Here is a 19,556-nt window from a genome sequence, read left to right on the forward strand (position 1 = left end):
GTTGGGATCCGATGAATATGGAATACTATGTCAAGTTGATTATTGATCTATCATATATGTTTTTTATGATCTTGCATGCTCTCCGTTGTCGGTAGAGGCTCGGCCAAGTTGATACTTGTAACTCCAAGAGGGAGTATTTATGCTAGATAGTGGGTTCATGCCTCCATTGAATCTCGGGACGGTGACAAAAAGTTCTAAGGTTGTGGATATGCTCGTTGCCACTAGGGATAAAACATCAATGCTTTGTCTAAGGATATTTGTATTGTTTACATTACGCACGATACTTAATGCAATTGTCTATTGTTTGCAACTTAATACTGGAAGGGGTGCGGATGTTAACCCGAAGGTGGACTTTTTAGGCATAGATGCATGCTGGATGGCGGTCTATGTTCTTTGTCGTAATTCCCTAAGTAAATCTCATAGTAGTCATCATGATATGTATGTGCATTGTTATGCCCTCTCTATTTGTCAATTGTCCAACTGTAATTTGTCCACCCAACATGTTATTTATCTTATTGGAGAGACACCACTAGTGAACTGTGGACCCCGGTCCATTCTTTTACATCTGAAATACAACCTACTGCAATCATTGTTCTCTTTTGTTTTACGCAAGCAAACATCATTTTCCACACCATACGTTTAATCCTTTGTTTTCAGCAAGCCGGTGAGATTGACAACCTCACTCGTTAAGTTGGGGCAAAGTATTTTGATTGTGTTGTGCAGGTTCCACGTTGGCGTCGGAATCCCTGGTGTTGTGCCGCACTACACTCCTTCACCAACAACCTTCACGTGGCCTTCATCTCCTACTGGTTCGATAACCTTGGTTTCTTACTGAGGGAAAACTCGCTGCTGTACTCATCATACCTTCCTCTTGGGGTTCCCAACGGACGTGTGCATTACCGTCACAAGCAACGCGCGGCTCCTCTTCCTCCTCGATGCGGCGGCTCGCCCTCCTCTACGCCGAAGCAGCGGCTCCTCCTCCTCCTTGACGTGGCGGCTCCTCTTCCTCCACGCCGAAGCGGGTTCTGCTGCTGGTGGCGGGGATGCGTGGAGCGTGGAGGCATGCGGCCGTCGCGAAGGAAGGCGGCGGTGACAACGCGCTCCATTGCTGTCGTGGAGGAAGGCGGCGGCGGCGATTTGTCATGGAGGAGAGAGGGAGGGGTACGGTACGATGTGATATAAGGGGTTCTATTTCTGTGGCACACTAGTGCTGGTGCGCCACAGAATGTCTTATTTCTGTAGCGCACTAGACCTAATGCGCCATAGAAATAGCGAAACCAATTATTGGGGCTGGCAGGGTGTGGGCCCCACCGAATTTCTGTGGCGCGTGAGCTTTGGGTGCGCCACAAAAATAAGCTATTTTTGTAGCGCACCTTGTCTGGTGCGCCACAGAAAAAGTTTCTATGGCGCACGAGAAGCCGGTGCGCCACAGAAATAGAATCCCACATATAAGGCTTTTCCTACTAGTGACAATAAGGCCTCGGGTATGGTTGGTTATCTAGCTGAGGTCTACCAGAACTTCCGGGATGCCATTAAAACAGACCTTCTACATTTGTTGACTTCCTCAATGCCGGACAACTAAACTTGTTTCACCAATACTGGCGAGATAGTTTTGTTATCCAAGGTTAACGACGCAGCAAGAATCCAACAATACCGACCTATCTATCTTCTTAATGTTAGCTGCAAAATATCTACGAAAATTGTAACAGTTAGGCTGAATTCATTGTCTCCACACAAATTGTATTTATGCAAGAAAGAAACATCATAGAACGGGGTATTAATCCTACATGAAACAATTCATGAAGTACGTCGAAAAAATTTAATGGGGTGATATGAAAAAGATACTTTGAGAAAGCTGATGACAAAGTTGAATGATCTTTCCTTGAACATACCCTCAAAATGAAAGGATTTTCCGAAGAGTGACGCACTTAATCCATGATTTTGTGACTGGAGGTAGTGTAGCTATCAAAGTCAATGATGACATCGCCAAATACTTCCAAGCGAGAAAAGGCTAAAATAAGGTGACTCATTATCACAAATTCTATCTAATATAGTGGCCGATATGTCAGTTATCATGTCGATTGCGTAAAAAAATGATGGCCAAATTGAGGGAATAATTCCACATCTAGTTGATGGCGGACTCTCTATCCTTCAACACAACCAGCACCGACACAAGAGCAGCCAACACTGGTCTAGCACCCTCCTTTTGATGTCAATCTATCCTTGATTAGTCATATGATTGGTCCACCAGCATCCTAGCAGTTTCTAGTTGATGGTGGACTCTATCCTTCAACACAACCATCACCGATGCCAGAGCAGCTAACACCGGTTGTTACCGATGACATGGCGTCCTCCTTTTGATATCTATCTATCCTTGGTTAGTTATATAATTTGTCCACCAGCATCCTAGGCGTTGTAGCAGTTTCTGTGTTGAAAATTTGTAATGTGTCTTTAACTTTTATGTATGTACTTCGTCATCTTTGGATTTGAGCGGTTGTGTGCATCCTGGTTATGTAGAAGTTAGATGTAGTACTTAAACCTTTTATAGTAATAAAGTGTCCTTTATCCAAAAAATAATAATAGCGTTATTTTATTTGCATGCACTATGACTTTGATTTGAGTGTGGTCAGCTTCGTGGCCAACTTTACACTTTGATTTGAATGTGGTATATCAAACTACTTGTAATTTTCTTATGTGATTTTGGAGGTCATTTTAGGAGGCGCGAGTGTGAGAATCCTCTCTCAAAGGCCTGCCCTGAAAGTGTTTCCGCGGTTTCTGCTCTTCCTGGGATTTCTGGTCCCTATGCTCCAAGCAGGCCTTTATAAGGGCATGTACAATGGTAGAGAAGACACGTCTTCCCTTATACCGCCACATCATCTAGAGATGATAATAGATATAAGTCATACAATGTGTTATCTCTTATAGTTTTCCCTAGCAATTAATGGTAATTAACTAAAATTGATAGGAAATTATGTTGACAAGGGAAGACATGTCGTACAATGGAGAAAATGACTTCCCTTATTTTCTAAGAGATGATGTGTTAGCTAAGAGAAGACAATCTTCTCTCCCTTCATTCTCTCTCCTCCAACTAAGCAAAAATTTGACGTGACGCCTCTAAGAAAAGGTTGACGCCACCCCATTGTATGTGCCCTAATTCTAACTATAACCTGTTTTCGGCATACGCCGGCCCGGTGTGAGACGAATTCACGGAGGCCCTGCCGGTCGCTTAATCATGTACGGAGTATGTGGCTTCCGGGCGCGGTGTTGTCGTACAACTCATCTCACATCGAATTATTATCATTATTATCAAGCTTACGCGTGAGATAAATATCTGGCAACAAACAGATCACCAGCTACAGACGCCAAATAGGCTATTCCAGGTGAGAATACCGATCGTGGCTGCAGCTCAACAGTTCTCAGCATGCATGGGCCAGCTGGCTTATTTTCACATGAAGCACCACCGCACCCTGCACCTGGGTGTGTGAAACGAAAGAGAGGAGATGAGAGGCTTCGCCGTCGTCTCTCTCGGTAGTCCCTACTGTCGCTTCTTTGGCTTGTCGGACGGCGATGTGTTGTCTCCGTGCTCGATCGATCTGGCCCAGAGATGCAGGGCAGCACGTATCACACGTCGCCCCTTTTGGCCAATAATTCAGAATTCTAGACGAGTCATTACGCCAGGCCAATGATTCTCAGCATGGGCCATGGGGTAATAACCATACGTGCGGAGATGTCGGGTTCTTCTCTATCCGCATTGGTTTCAGGTTACTGCATGGTCGGCACTCGATCCATTCGCATAATATCTATCTATCTCTCTCTCTCTCTCTCCTTATGTGCTTGAGCACACTGAAAGCCTACTGTATTATTGTTACATTTATCTGCTATAACAAAAGTAAAGAACATTTTGAGAATATCGAGCCAAAAGTTTGCAGGTGATAGGAAGCCTTATTTAGAAAATATATGTTATGAATGGAACGAGACTTATTTTGGAGAGGCTACTGTTTAAGACATACCGACGGTTGCTTTATTTATAAACCAGGACGAAAGCATCTCAAAAAAAAAACCAGGACGAAAGCTCATTTCGTGGAAACAAATAGGGTGGTATCTGTCAACTCAGTGATTAATGCCCCTAATTGATGTTGAACGGGCAAACAAATAGAAAACCAAGCTACTCCTAGAGTAGCCAGGATCAAAATTGTCCCCGGTAGGTGATCATGTTAATTTGACATGGATCGGTTTACATCGAGATGGAAGCAGAGCAGCCTGTATTTACAACACTCAATACAGCATACGTACACTCAAATCAAACTAGAGCTGGCTGGCTCATCACTCTCACTCTGTCTGTCTCTCCACGATCGCTGCTTCATCGCTGCAATCGATCGGGAACCAAGAGCTAGAGAGGATTTATACTCCATAGAATATCTTTTCCTAGTTCGTCCGTACTTACTCTTTCAAAAATCCGGCCACCTGGCGAGGCAGCAGCTCGGATTCTGATCAGAAGGCGCAGCAGGAGGAGAAGAGGCGGCTCCACGCGGCCGACTCGGCGTCGGCCCTCCTTTTCCTCCGCCGTTTCGCCCCGGTGGAGGCCGCGGCGGCGGCCAAGGCGCCCGAGTCTTCCGGTACCGGTACGTAGACGTACTTGCGCGGCGCGCTGCCGTCCATGCCGCTGAGCAGCCCCCACATGACGTGCACGTCGTCGTACTCGCACGTCCGCACCTCCCTCGTCAGCTCGCCCAGGCCGCTTCGCCGGCGCCGGAGCCGCCAGCGGAGGCCGAGCCACACACGCTTCACCGGCACCGCAGCACGGCGAAGGCAGCACGACATGCTTCTGCTACTGCGCTGGGGGTTAACTAACTGCGTTGCGCCGCTCCTCTCTCTCCTCCGATGTGCCTACGCTGGCCGGAGAAATCTTTTCCTCTGTTCAGCTGCTGGTGTTGTTCCTCTCTTATTCTGTTTTTGTGGCGCACGTTGAGCTCGGCTTTATAGGCGAGACCGTTGAGACTTGAGAGAGAGGAGAGGAACCCATTCTGTTTCTGTCGCGTCGGCATTTTTACGATCTTTACCCGACGTACGGCGACCTCTGTCGTCAACTTGTCACGGACCTCACTCGCCGTCTGACATGGACGCGCCGGAGTCCGGCGAGTGCCCAGGTGGATGGATGGCAGTCGGCGCCGCCGTGTGCCGCGTCTTCGACACCGCTTTCCGCCGCGCTCCATCACGTGCGCGCTTACTGGCGCCACAGGACCAACAGGCTAGAACCCTAGAATTAGTTGCCCGTCACTGTATGTACTCTTCACAGCACGAATCGTTACTTTAATGTCGATATCGATGCGAATTTGGTTTTTCTTTCTACTCTACTTGAAACTTCGAGTTCTTTTCGATCGCAAAGAAGACGCATATACTCAGGCGCTTCTCATCATCACACACTCCTCGGAAGTGAAACATGCCAGGTGCTCCACGTGTCACCCCACGTCTTGATCAAACCGCCAGGGTTAATATTTTTTTAGATGGGGTTATTAATTCTTGGTTGGCTGTGAATTAGCTTAGTTAGCCAGCTAAAAACTGTTATAAAAAACTTTGAAAGGCCGGGGAATTTGAGAGGCTCTCAATTGAAGAGGACCAAAGAAATTCCTTCAGGATTTGGAAATCCTTGAGGAGATACAAAATCTAACTGCAGAAGAGTTGGCAGCTAGATACCATTTAAAAAAGAATTATTGGAATTGTATGAAGCAGATAAATTGTTCAGTATAGCAGATTGATTGTTTTCTAAGAGGAGGCAATACTACTGAGTTTTCCCATAGAGTGGCTTGTGGCTAATGGGAATAGGAGGAAGAATACAACTTTTAGACTAAAAAATGAGGAGGTCGAAATTGAAGCTGATAAGGACCTATTGGATCATGCCACAAATTATTATAGAATTTTGTTTGGTTGCTCTACACCTAGTGATTTTCAGGTATTTCCTCCATTCTCTTTTAGTCTACTTCCTCCGTCTTCAAATAAGTGGACATCTAGCTCTAAACTTTATCCACAAAAGAGTGTACTTCTATCTTCCCAATGCACTTTAATTGTTTCTCTCTCATCGCACGGAAATCAAACCCAATAATATTGAGCACATGTTCTCTTTATTTTCTACATGCACTTAGCTCATTGGAGGTGAAAGAATTAAAGAGGAGAGATGCATCTTCCCAATGCATTTTTACTCCACTTCATAATTTATCTTGGAATACCCGCATGTACACTTATTTGTGGACGGAGGGAGTACATTCTAGAAAAAAATCAGACAAATTAGTAGTGCATTTATTAGTACTACTTAAATTAGTAAACAACAAATGCAAGCTACATTTCGTTTTTCGTATTCTTGTTGACTAAAAGCTAAAATGTAAAGTATTTCAGAACAAATTTTAGATCTAGAATGCAGAGTATTTCAAAACGGAGGAAGTAGATGATAATTTGTGGAGAGAGGATGAAAAGGCAAGCACAGAAAATGATAATGAGCTTTGTAGAGCTTTTCAGAAAGAAGCGATTAGAAATTGATGAATCTGCATGCTGTTGGTGTAGCAGCTTTATGTTAGGCAGTGTGGAAAATTAGAAGCAGAGCCTGTTTTAAAAAAAAACTTACCAAATCACCAACTAAACTAATTTTTATTCGACCGAGAAACGTAATAAGTTGGACATCAGCGTGTACACTATTCAGAAATAATCGTTTGATTGTCAGAGCCCGATTACTTCGCTTCTCGCTTGGAAAATTGGGTCCCTCTTTCCATATCAGACGATTAGGTGATGCATCATGCATGCATGCACATCACTCTGAAGCTGGATGAGACATCATTTTCTGGACTGTTGCCAGCCGTTATATGGACAGTGGCGATGGGTGTATGATCGACGCAGCCGTGCTAGTATGGAGGAGAATTCTTCAAGGGTCTGCGCAAACAAATTCGATCGAACTAAAGTACGAGTAGCAGCTATCTGAACTTCTGAAGCAACGACGCAGTTTCTCCCTCCAGTTTCAGAAAATAAAGTGTACCTGTCTAAAGACCACGTAGTAGTTGTAATGCTAACGTAAAATAAACCATTACGTGGACCTTTAGTTTTGTTTGTTTTGTTGGGAATCGACGGCTGTATTTCTTCCCTCATGAGCAATCTCCTGAACTTCTTAATTTTCATTCCTCTAAATTAATCAAGATATCGCCTGCATTCTAGGGTCGATGATCTAAGTTACTTGTCCTGTTGCGAGGACCAGAGTTTGCAGCAAAATCTGCTGATTGATCATGGCGATCTGCGTGACCAAATAGGGCGGAACAAGCGCCCACATCATGAAGTACTATTCTCTTCTTGAATCAATCATGCCAATTATGGTGGCCCCTACTTTGAAAGTTAGCACTCTTTTTTTTTGTCTAATCTTGGTGCTGATTGTCTTTGTAGACTGATAGATAGGACCCAACATAATAATTTCATTGCTGGTTTGGCTTCACGCTTAGTTCCTTTTGGTGTGGGTTGTGCTAAAACTACAATACGTTGATGCAATTATACGCTGTCTTAGAAATGGCCAGGGGACCTCGTTTCAAAAAAAAAGAAATGGCCAGGGGAGAGAGAGAAAGAAATCGGTGTCCTATGAAATGTGGTGGTTACCTGAATACGCAGCTTGTCGTGCCAAAAATCGCACTTCATTAGAATTTGGTTTGAATTTGGTCTGTCTGGTGTCGTCCTACCTAAGCCCCATGTATTACCCGTCCAGCGTAACCCATACACAAACTCAGTTGTCCCCAACTTCTGATTTGTGCTCATCACTTAGTTATATTCAAATTGTTTAGATGTTACCAAATTTAAAATTCAAATTTTGTTTGAAAAATTCATCCAGTAGTCGACCAGTAATCACCAGTTACCACGGTTAACGCAAATCCCAGGCCCCTCCAAGAGTTTTTTTCTTACCAGTACTCAAATCCTTGGCAACTGCTTGGTGGAATGGTGATGCTCTCTTCTCCTTTCGGCGACGACAAAAGGGGATAGTTACTCACAGGTTGTCCTCACCCTTGGAAAAAGATTTGAATAAGTCCTAGATGTAGAAAATGTTGGAATTTACTAGCATGCAAAGTCTTAACTTGAAATACCTTATGCTGGGGCTACAAAAAGAACAATATCTGACATATTTGAGAGCACTGAAATTTTGCACTGTCCACTACATGTCTGATTTAACATTTTTATGTAGTTCCGATTACAAGGTACCTTGGGTTGAGATTTCACACGTTGATAAATTACAACATTATCCACGTCTATGTATTTTTCTGAACTTTTCGATCTTTAAAATGTTGTATTTTTGAATTTTTCAGAAAAGGACTCCATGGAGCCGAGCTCCATCTGTCAACTCGCGCGTAGCCGTGCACCTGTAGTGCCAACCGTGTAGTTTTTCGAACCTGATTGTTTTTCATGTTTTGCTTTGATGTTTGAATCGCTCACTCCGTTACGGGAGCAACGGAAAGCGAGGAAATCCTGGTTGGAAAAAATAAAGCGTGCCAGTTCTTCAGGCACTGAAGCCTTCCATGTCTTTGACCTCTCAGGTTACTAGCTCAGATAACCAACTGGTCATCAAACTGTAACTAGCTACTTGCTGGTTTCAAATAGTGGCGTAATTAACATGCCATTCCAGCAGTGAGCGCTCGCTAGCATTGCACTGCATCTCGTTGCAGGTAGCCATTTTTTGTGTGTATTTCTTCTTTCCTCCGTAGATATTTTCTGACCTTGTTCGTGCGTGCTTGGTGCAGACACTAGTAGCTTGCAAACAATGGCCACTGATCAGTCACGCACTCGGCCGCCATTTCAATCTCTTGAGGTGTCAATGGACACTCAAACACCACCATGAACTTCTCACCATAAAAGACAAGATTCATTAGCCACTAATTGAACCCTTTCGTGCCAGACATACATAAGGCCAATAATTCAGGCTGGCTAATTCATAGATTGATCGACACCTGGATAAACGCATTCTTGTCCCCTCCCGGATCCGGCTTGGATTGTTGACGTCGATCGGTCGGCGGCGACCTTAATGCCCATACCAAAATTCGCGACTGATTACTGGGGCCTCCACTCGACCTCCACCGAAGGTACTAGCAAAAACGACATGTCTCTTGGCACTGTTCAAGGGACGCAATCATGTATGAGATAAAGTTTAGCATTCCATCTCGAGGTGTGTTTCGGTATCTCTCTCCCCGCCATTAGAATTGAAGGTATAAGTTAGCCCGTAAAAAATATCATGGGATCCTGGCTCCCCTCAGGAGGTCAAGTTTGTATAGGGTGACACTGAAGCAAAAGTGTTCCATCTCCTCGATGCTATGCAGAATTTCTAACTGCATGTTGCCTAGCTATGCATGCACCGAACTACAGTATGTGCATCTATAGCTAAGCTTTAAAGCTTGGACGTTGGACCATGCATGTCCACGGAGAAGAAATATATGTTTCTTGTGTGTTATGTTGATAAAGTGATTGTTCTCAATTTATTCATTCGAATATAGTGAGAGGCTAAATCAGTAGAACTACACAAGTTGAATTACATGGAGCACTGTTGGCCTTTTTCGTTTTTCAGGGTTCACCTGAACAACTAATCCATCAGCTACTTCAGCTTGATTGGCAGCAGGCAACCAAAGCGCGTTGTGTTGAGTTTTTTTAATCATAAAACTCAAATGTTTTGTCCTTTGTACTCTATACACTTTCTTTTGCGGGAAAGACATAAAGCCATAAATCAGTTCTTACAAGAACATTTTTACAAAAAGAAATAAAATATAAGTCCTTCAAAAGTTCATCATTGTTTTCTTTCTGCAACCTCGACGGCGCGGCGTGAGCAAAGCTCGATGCCGTTTCTAGGCCTCCGGCGTAGCAAAGCTCGTGTCGGAAAAAATCTTGAAAAAAACCAGGCACTTGTATAAGCAGCGGCTGGGAAGTTGTCGACGTAGACAAGAAGATGTCGGCGACTACGATCTCGATAGATCCTCGTCCCAGAAAACTAGTACCGATAAAGGCCGGGAGATAATCCCAGGTCGGACGGAGATGGGGGACACCAAACTCACAAGTTCTTGATGAAGTTGTACCTGGCCGAGCTTTATTAGGCAGAGGTAGAACTTGAGGACACCAATAGACTGCGACATCATCTCATCCACTGAATGCCCCCATAGACAAACCTTTAACACGTCAAGCCTAATGCCTCATGATTAACTAACTCCAGCCCGCCAACGCTCCTCCAGGAAAGAATACCGATTTGGGCGGGCTGAAGGAGATTTATTCTTGTCGGCACCGACCTACCCATACATGATGAACTCGAAGATCCTATGGGAACCGTTCATCCGATCTGAGATTCCCTCATCCTCCAGCCGTTGTAGCGACCGGTGGACGGTAGAGTAACCTGCGGCGGCGGCGGTTGCCATGATCGCCTCTAGATCTCCCCTCGCGAGAGCCCATGGGCACTTTGTATTCTATAAACGAGAAACCCTACCACCAAGTTTGTGCAAACAACCTTCTCCTCTCTACATTGAATCACTGAAACTTTCGAGTTCAAAATAAAATATTATCATTGTCATTGACAAACCCTGTAGATCACCAACTGAACCATCACAAACAATTAGGATATTCCCCCCTTGAAGAAATGGTACAACAATTAGAGTCAACGTACTATTTAAACCATCCCTATCACTTTGCACACTTTTTCATTCTTTTTATATCACAGAACGAGAAAGCAAAGTGTATTCCTGTATACTTTTTACGCGAAGAGAGAGTTGTTCCTTCTCTTTTTTTAGAGAAAGAATCGAAGTGCGACGGTAGCTGAATCCATTCAGTTGAAAGCTGCACAGTTGTGGCGTATGTTCCCCTGGGACGCGTCGGTCTTTACCCCAACGCGGCCCATCTTGGTAATAGCTGCCACGAAGGCCTTGTCGAACGCGGCCTCGCTCTTGGCCCAGGCATCCACGGTGGGCCTGGACCGCGGGTCGGTGTAGAAGAGCTGGTCCGAGCTCAGCAGGCCCATTCCGGTCTGCAGGTTCTTGAAGTACTGGTTGTCGAAGGCCCGCGGCGTCACCGTGTCCATGGGCACGGCCGTGCGTGCATCCACGTTGGGCGGGCACCACGACTGAAGCTGGGCCGCGAACTTTGGGCTCAACGTCGGGTCCACCGTCGGCCGGAGCCGGCTAGCGAATGTGCTGCAGTGGGCCAGTCCCACAGTGTGCCCTCCTGCATTTTTTTGTTCAACAAGGCAAAGCATAAGGATTTGTTTAGAAAAATAAAACTGATACACAAAAACATCAGGAATGGATTTGCTGGCAGTCCATGTCACGAGGTATAAGATAGCTCAGCCGGTAATATCAAGTATTTCCTCCATCTCAACGAAAGTTGTCTTAGATTTGTTAAAATTTAAACGTATCTTAGACACTATTTAGTACTACCTCCGTTTAAATTGTAGATATATCCAAATTTTATCAAATCTTAAACAAGTTTCATGAGACGAAGGGAGTAGAAGTAATAAAACATGGCATGTCTAACCTCTACAATGGTGAACTGGATGAAACAATGCATCATGCAAATTCCAAAGATATCACTCGATGCCTAAACATTACTAGATATAAGTCGTATGGTCACTCGCACGGGCGTCTCTGGAGGGCTCCCCTAACCCTAAACAAAAGCCCCAGATCCCGAGCCCCCCCCCCCCCCCGGCCGCTGCCGTCACCGGCGCCGGCGGTGGTGGCGGCGCCCGGCCGCCAAAGGCGGAGGGCAGGGTTTGCGGGCTCCTCTCGTCTCCTTTTCGCGCAGGGAGTAGGCGACGCGAGAGGTCGCGAGGTTGGCGGCGGCGGTCGCGGCGGTGTGGTGTGGTGCGGCGGAGCTAGCAGGATTGTGCTGCGGCGAGGTGGCTGCGGCGACCTGCCGACGGCGTGGCAGGGCGGTGGCGCCCTCACGGGCTCCGACCAGGAAGGCCCCTCGCGGGGCCCGATCTGGGCTTGCCCGGGCTTTGGCCGCCTGTGCTTCTCGGCTTGCCCACGCGGCGGCAGGGCATGGGCGCGGCTTCTCTCTCGTCGGTCATCTGCTGCTGCCGTGGCCGGAGGTCACCCAGTGCCTTCGCTGCCTGCCTGCTAGTAAGGGGTTGTGGAAGGTATGGCTGGCAACGTTCTGGGCTGCCGGGTGAAGCTGGCGGCGGTCATCTCCCTAGTGTCAAGTGCTTGCCTATGTGGGTGGCATCTCCGGCTGTTGGTGTACGGTTACTTGGATGGAATTTGGGGTTGATGGAATGGCCGGGAGAAATTCTGTGCTTTCGCAGGACGATGACGACGCCCGCGAACATCGTCACCTTCTTGAAGGTGTCGTCTAGGCCTTTCCATCATGGCCTCTCCCGAGCAACGGGGCAAACCCTAGATCCATCTTATTGGCTCATATAGTGGCGGCGCTACGGCGTTGTTCCCTCGTTGGAGGCGCTATCCGGTTCGCTCGTGGAGCCCAAAGTTGGTAATCGAGGTCACGGCTGGCCGCCACTCGGAGCGTGGGCGTCTAGGGCGCTATGTACACTAGTGCCGACATCCCATTTTAGCGTCGCTGTTCTCAGGTCTGGCCATGTCCTGCCGTCCACTTGCTACTTCTCGGCGCTTTGGGTGGGTTGTACGTCGCCGTCGACGGGTACCTTCCTGGAGCTAGGGTCTGCTTGGAGGTGGTTTGCTTCAGTTGTGACGCTGTCTCGGCGCTCTGTGTCCCAACCATTGCGCCTCTTTGGCTGGTGGTTGGGCTAGGTGTGTGTTCGCTTGTCGCGTTTTGGGTGTGGCTTGCCGTTTAGTTTTCATGTGTAAGGGTTTTGGGTCCGATTTACCTCATAAATTGGATCAGTTTTCTCTCTCTTTAAGCTTAATACAATGACGCGCAGCTCTTCTGCGGGTTTTCGAAAAAAGATATAAGCCGTATTGGTTTTACTAAAAAAAACAAGAATATATGGTGTATTGCGTTGCACCACTTATCTAGGCAATTTTTTCAGGGTTAGTTTACGTTTTCTTATATTATCCAAAGTCTTCTATTTTCTCAAGTCAATTGTTCAGGGTTAATCCTGTTTAAACCTGGATATATTTTTTCCCTCAATATGTGTTCTGTAATTTTCATGCCAAAAACTATATGGCTTACATAATGGAACCGAGCAGTTTTTTTTTTTTGTAAAATGATGCCCAAACATTTCATTGCTTGGATCTTGATACCTTAGTTAAGAAAATAGTCGAGTGAAAATAAAACTAACTTGTCATATGTTTGATTTTTTCCCTTAACAAATAAAATATTCTGCACCATTATCTTTCTCCCGCCTCTGCAAAAAGCTCTTTTTTTCGATAAAGGGAATATATTAATATCAAGAGATATCAATTACACCCAGCCTCTGCAACAACGCACCACCCTAATGGCACTACGGATGCACACAGCCAAAAAAAGGAAAAGAAAACTAAGAAACAAAAGTCCTGCTACAGTATCTCGAGCCTAACAACAGCAATACATCCACCGCCATGACAACACCTGAATTGTAGACTCTCCAAAAAAGACGCCTCCAAGAATGGAACAGTGCTCAGACACCGTCGTCGCCCGATCAAAGATCTTAGGTTTTCACCCTGAAGATAGTCCCCACTCTCAAAACAATGCGTCCACCAAGGTCACTGTCAGGCACAACCAGTTAAGGCCAGACCTTGGGTTTTCACCCTGAAAGGTAGGACTCTGCGCTTCACATGTGTTGTCGCATCCACTTTCATACCGCTGCTGTGAAGCCCGGACACCAAGCAAGCCCCTCAACATCGCGGAGACTTGAACCTCCCTTAGCTAGTCCTCCCCTCCGGCCTTCATGAAATTCTCTTCTTCCGACTTTCATCATGGATCCATAGTCACTTGATGTCAACACAGAAAAAGAGTTTCGCGCCGCTCCCTCCAGAACCAAACGGTCGGAATAAACGCATGGGTGCGCACGACTGAATACCTCCGATCCAGCAAACTCCAGGCAAAGCACTGTTACATTCGCTGCCGGAGCCTTCCGGAACTCAACCCTCCGGCCAGATCACGAGTCCAGGCCTCCAATAGGTCCTCCTCTTCACGCAAGAGAGGCCCTAGGACCACCGCCTTTATTCAGGTCGGACCCCCACGTCGGCGACCATCCCGGGCTGGCCAACCCAACCCTCCACCGGCGACACCCTCGCCGGCTTCCATGCACCTCCATCTCACCGCCGGATGGCGATGATAGATCAAAAATCCACCACCACCAACCGCAGGCCGACCCTCTCCGGCGAAGAAGAGGCCACCTCCTCCTTCAAACCCAAGGATGCTGCCCCGGGCGCCCTCGTGTCGCAGAAGATGCCCGAGATCGCCTCCACGCACCGACGAGAGGCGGGAGTGGATGGCATGGCGCAGACCGAGGGTCTGGCCGCCGCCCACCACCAACCCCCGCCGGAGTGCTGCGGGAAGCCGACGAGAGGAGGGAGACCGCAGCGCCGCCCATCCCAACCGCGCCGGCCGGTCCGCCAGGGGACAGCCGACGGGAGGAGGGCCGCAGCCGTCGTCGCCCATCCCACGCGCGTCTGCTCCGCCATGCATTGAGGAGGTGGGGATCCGGCCGCCGTTCTCCACGCGGCAACGAGGAAGGCCCCCCGCCGCCGTCACGCCCCGAGGGACTTTGCCCTGGCGGCGCTACCGGCGGCGACGGCGGTGGCGGAGGGTGGGGTGCGGGAGAGGTTAGGGTTGGGGTGGGGTGCGTTCTAAGTATTGTCTTAGGCTAGCGAATAGTACATTGCAAAAGCAAGACGTCTTCTCCTTGCGAATGGTATGCAAAAAAGCTCATGCATACCATTGCCCAGACATTCGTCCAAAAAAAACTTCGGATCTGTCCCTCTCTTCGACGCATATATTTTCCAAAAACATGTTTGGTTGGAAACTTGGGATACATGTTATCAAGGCATTCAAACCCCAAAAATAATAATATAAAACTTGAAAGTTTTTTTTAGGGAAGGTCATCATAGCTAACTTTAATAATTTTAAGTAATTGTTACAACGTGTAGAAAAGTTTGCAGTAAAAGAGAACTTGGAAGTTGATCTCATGACTTGCTTGCCCAAAGAAGAAGGGCTAACCGTTGTACTGGTCTAGATTTTGGTTCTTTTAGCAGGTAATAGGCAACAAAACATTTAGAACGAAATGCCAAACATCTGCTGACCCTTAAATAAAGTTTTTTTTATATAAATTTAGGAACCCTGAAAGCTATATTTATGTAAGGAGATAGGCCCATTATACAGGTCGGCATAAGACCCTGTATTTTGTGGGGTGCGGCTAATTCGAGTCCCGTTCAGAAAACGTCATCGAATCTCGGTTGCAATCCATGTTGCAACTCACCATTAGCATGAATCATGAAGTAAATCTAATGATTCGGAGGCATTTTGTCTACTTGCAATGTCATTTGCAACTGAAAATTTCCAATTGCAAATCAAGTTCATGAATCATGATGTAAATCTGAGAATTAGCAAAAAACCGATATCTTGTCGGCTCTTTCATTTCATCTCATGGTATTAGAGCTGGAGCTGTTAGAGCATGTCTAACAGGCCCCGTATAACCCGCCCACCCCGTAAAATTCCGGCGACATACGGGGCAGGCGCGGTTTGGGCCGTCTAGCAGGCCCCGTATTCGGGCCGCCCCGTTTCGGCGGAATACGGGGCCCAGGAAATCGGCCCCGTCGCCCCGTACATATAGTGGGCGCAGGTGCGAGTGAGGGGTTAACCCTCACTCGCAACCCTAGCTCCGCCGTGCGCCGCCGCCTCCTCCTCCTCGCTCCGGCGAGCAATTAGCCGCTCCTCCGCGCCGCATTCCACCCCCAAGCCGGGATGGACTCCCGCCGCCGCGGTAGCGCGTCGCCGGCGAGCGGATCGAGCGATCCCGCTCGCCGGACACCGCAGAGGATGCGTGGCGGCCGAAGTGCAAGCTCTCCGCCGCCGGGAGCCGTCGCGCGGCCTGCAAGCACGCCGGCGCGTCGTACGTGCCGGAGACGCTCCGGGAGTACGCCGCGGGTGGGCGGTGGTACAAGCAGGACCCGCCGCTCAAGCCGATGAGCGGCGAGGCGTTCGAGAAATGGCGCGCGCAGTGGCAGCGTGACCGCGCGGCGTTGGCGGCATGGAGGGCCACCATCGGCAGCACCAGCGGCGGAGGAAGCGGAGGCGGCGAGGAGGATGACGCGGCGGCGGAAGAGGAGGCGGCCTACCGCCGTGCGGTGGCCGAATCCGAGGCGGAGGCCGCCGAGAAAGCTCGGGCGGAGGCAGACGAGGAGGCGGCGGCCATCGCCGCCGTCCAGCAGTTCGAGGAGCGGCAGGCGCGGGAGGCGCGGGAGGCGCGGGAGGAGGCGGCGAGGATCGCCTTCATCCCCTACGTCATCCTTGACGAGTAGACGTAGGTTTAGATGTAGTATGATCTGTAGTGTGATCAATATGTATGTATGATCCCTAGTATGATCAATGAAGATGAACTTCTCGGGGTTTTTATTTTTGAAAATACGGGGCGAAATACGGGGTCTGCTAGACGGAATGGCTCGAAATGGAGCAGTTTTTCGATACGGGGCGAAATAAAAGACTTATACGGGGCAGCGAAATACGGGGCATGTTAGACATGCTCTTAGTTTGTGCCCTGCAACCAGATCGCAAGGGCTAGAGCAAGATGACTCCGTTTCCTCCATGGCGATATCAATACGTTGGGTGGATGCTCGCCTCGACGTGCTCTGTTTAGATATTGTCCCTCCCTTTCATCCTTCTTCCGAGGAAATGACACGCAACGGTAGCGACTGTCCCTGCATCCATGGCTCTGTGTGGGAAAGCGATGACATCCTGTATCTCCTTCCCTCCATGATATTGATCGTTAACCAAACACAATTAAGGCATACCTCCTCTCACTGTAACTAATCAAATTACAGAATCGTTGGCGCCAATCCGTTGCTACGCAATCCCATTTACATTACCATGGACCCCATTCAATCGCGTTGGCGTTCAAATTTTTGGAACAAAAACACTTTCTAACAGCAAATCAATCACCCAAATCCCGTAGAGGAAGGATGCGTGGCGCACGAGCATTGACAATGCATTCAAAGGTGAGAGCCTGAGAGGTTTGACTGACGAACCCCAGAGAAAAAACAGTCAGCATATATTTAGCAATCCCGTGGATAATCTAAACTAGTAGTTCATTATTATGAAGCTGATGGCCAAAGATGGCATGGCATGACCAAAGATGACAGGGTCATGGCATCGTGGGTCGGCACGTTGTACTGTAGTACCGTCGTATTCGACGTCTTCCCCATTGATAGACCCGGTCAAGAAGTCGGCGGCTTTGCGCACTCCAAAACAGGACAGGTAACAGCCCGGTGTCTGATTTGGAATTGTGTGGAAGCTTGGACTACCTACCTAGCACTCATCATCGTCCCAGCTCGATCAATCTCAAAGTGCAAGTTAAGCAAACGCAGCCGGATAGGGCGATTAGCTACGTACTAGACTTAATTAACTACGTACTTAGCACGTACCGGAGAGGGCGATCATGTCGGTCTGCGAGAGCCCGTTGGAGGCGAAGAGCGCCGTGAGCTTGTCGAGGGTGGACGACGGCGGCGCCAGCTTGCCCGGGACGCTGGCCGCCGTGGAGCTCAGCCCGTCCAGCCTCCCCAGCTCCACCGCGTACGCCGGCCCGCCGGCCAGCGCGATGGCGTCCCTGGTGGCCATGGTCAGGATGTCCGCGCAGGAGACCTGGTTCCGGCACCGCGGCACCGCGTCCAGGGCCGCCTTCGCCTTGATCACCGCGTCGAACCCGTCGCCGGCCAGCGACAGGTTCGCCGTGCTGTCCTTCTCCGCCGTGTTGTTCGCCGTCGACGCGATCAACACCGACGCGTCGCAACCCTGCAGCGTATACACATGCGCACGGGTATCAGCCCGGCTCAGCTGGGCATGCATGCTGTCGTACCGACTACCGGCCGTGAGATGGGCGCGCGCATAGGCGACCACGACGTCATATTTCTTACCTCGACGAAGCAGTCGTGGAAGTAGAGGTGCACCAGGGCGCCGACGGTGATGAAGGTCTGCTGGAACTTCTTGGCCACGGCGCCGCGGACGATGGTCTCCACGTCGGGGCACACGGCGGCGTAGTGGTTTCGACTGAGCTGCGACGCGCACACGGTGGCGCTCGCGGCCACCACCGCTACAAGGAGGAGGAACCTCATGACGCCGCGGCCGCCCATATCGTTCCTAGCTGCCTTTAGCTTAGCGTGCGCCACAGCTGCAATGGTATACGTACTTACTGTATGGGCGGTAGTGGAGCGCGAGCCGAGAATTAGCGGCGACGACAAGTTTGAGTTTTGTGGTGGGGGCCGGCACCCAACAGAAGAGGAGGATAAGGTCACACACAACGCCACTGATGATGGATGGCGGTCTCCATTAAACTGAAAGTGCAAACAGCGGATGTGCGTTGCCTTCTTGACAGTGATCTGAAAACGATGCCACCTTTTTTTGCGGGACGAAAACGATGCTACTTAAATATTCCAAAACACACCCAGATAAATATCAAGGCGGGAACAATATGGGCGCACAAGAGTGTGATTTTCGTCTCACTCCTAACAAAGTACGTACTAAAATTCGAAATTCTCAAAATTTCACCTCTGCTCTCCTCAAAATTTCTGACAGAGACTACCTCCCTTCGGAAATAAACGGCGAGCAGGAAAATACTTATAGGTGTGATGGGTTCTCTGTAGATTAAGAGCTAACTTAGTTTGCAGTCAGATGATATCATTAAATTTTAGTTGCAATCCATGTTATAACTCAAAACTAGCACAAACTACAAAGCAAATCTAACGTTTCTGGTTATTTTTCTTAGTTGCATTCCCACTTAGTACTGGAAAAAAATTCAGTTGCAATCTCACTGAAAAAGAACTCAGTTGCAATCAATCGAACGATGTAGGACTTACCTCACTAGTAGAAAATGGGGCATCCATCTAAGCCCGGTACCAAAGGCGTCTTTTGCACCGGTTTGTGACCTCTGGCGGGCGAAGAGTTTTGGCACCGGTTCGTGAGGGGCTTACGAACCGGTACGAAAGGTCTTCGGCCAGAGGTACAGGCTCGTGTGGGGCCAGGGCTGGACCTTTCGTACCGGTTCGTAACACGAACCGGTACCAAAGGGTGCCACCTATATCTCACATCGCGAGCCCGTCCCTGGATCTTCATCTCATTTTTCTCTTCTTCTCCTCTCACATTTTTTTGCACCTCTCACACTCCAACAAATCTCTATTTTTTCTCCACCATTTTAACAAGATTAAGGGCATACATCTATCCAAGGGTTAGCAATATCATCCTTCCTTCCGGCGTTCCTAATTTAGCTCATTTCTTTGGTAGTTTTAACTCGTACTATTTTTCTAGTGCTAGCAAGGTGTTCAATGAAACGCCTTAGTTAGGGATTTTATTTTTTTATATGCAATTTGAGCTGAAATTATGGTATGTTTTGTAGGTTTTAATTAGTATCATCCCCGTCCTCACCGCCATCGATCGCCAGCGTCGTCCCCTAGCCGGCACCGTAC

The 19,556-nt window shown here is 48.3% G+C and overlaps 2 protein-coding genes across 2 annotated transcripts; both read right to left on the minus strand.

The window, feature by feature from the left end:
- Positions 1-4,177: 4,177 nt before the first annotated feature.
- Positions 4,178-4,936, minus strand: LOC124678497. Its single transcript, XM_047214373.1, has one exon. It carries the CDS (start codon positions 4,819-4,821, stop codon positions 4,492-4,494), a length of 330 nt encoding a protein of 109 aa, XP_047070329.1. The 5' UTR covers positions 4,822-4,936; the 3' UTR covers positions 4,178-4,491.
- A 5,573-nt stretch (positions 4,937-10,509) lies between these two features.
- Positions 10,510-18,382, minus strand: LOC124674805 (peroxidase 50-like). Its single transcript, XM_047210860.1, has 3 exons — positions 18,012-18,382; positions 17,523-17,889; positions 10,510-11,208 (listed from the first exon to the last, which is right to left on the minus strand). Exons 1-3 carry the CDS (start codon positions 18,225-18,227, stop codon positions 10,814-10,816), a joined length of 978 nt encoding a protein of 325 aa, XP_047066816.1. The 5' UTR covers positions 18,228-18,382; the 3' UTR covers positions 10,510-10,813.
- Positions 18,383-19,556: the final 1,174 nt, after the last annotated feature.

This window comes from Lolium rigidum, chromosome 7, assembly GCF_022539505.1.
Source record: "Lolium rigidum isolate FL_2022 chromosome 7, APGP_CSIRO_Lrig_0.1, whole genome shotgun sequence".
NCBI lineage: Eukaryota > Viridiplantae > Streptophyta > Magnoliopsida > Poales > Poaceae > Lolium > Lolium rigidum.

Bases quoted from the DNA above. Each gene is read 5' to 3' on its own strand.
- LOC124678497 (XM_047214373.1), bottom strand. From the start codon at position 4,821: ATGTCGTGCTGCCTTCGCCGTGCTGCGGTGCCGGTGAAGCGTGTGTGG.
- LOC124674805 (XM_047210860.1), bottom strand. From the start codon at position 18,227: ATGGGCGGCCGCGGCGTCATGAGGTTCCTCCTCCTTGTAGCGGTGGTG. The intron at 17,890-18,011 runs GTAAGAAATATG...TATACGCTGCAG, and splicing joins TCCACGACTGCTTCGTCGAG to GGTTGCGACGCGTCGGTGTT. The intron at 11,209-17,522 runs GTACGTGCTAAG...AAAAAAATGCAG, and splicing joins CGACATGATCGCCCTCTCCG to GAGGGCACACTGTGGGACTG.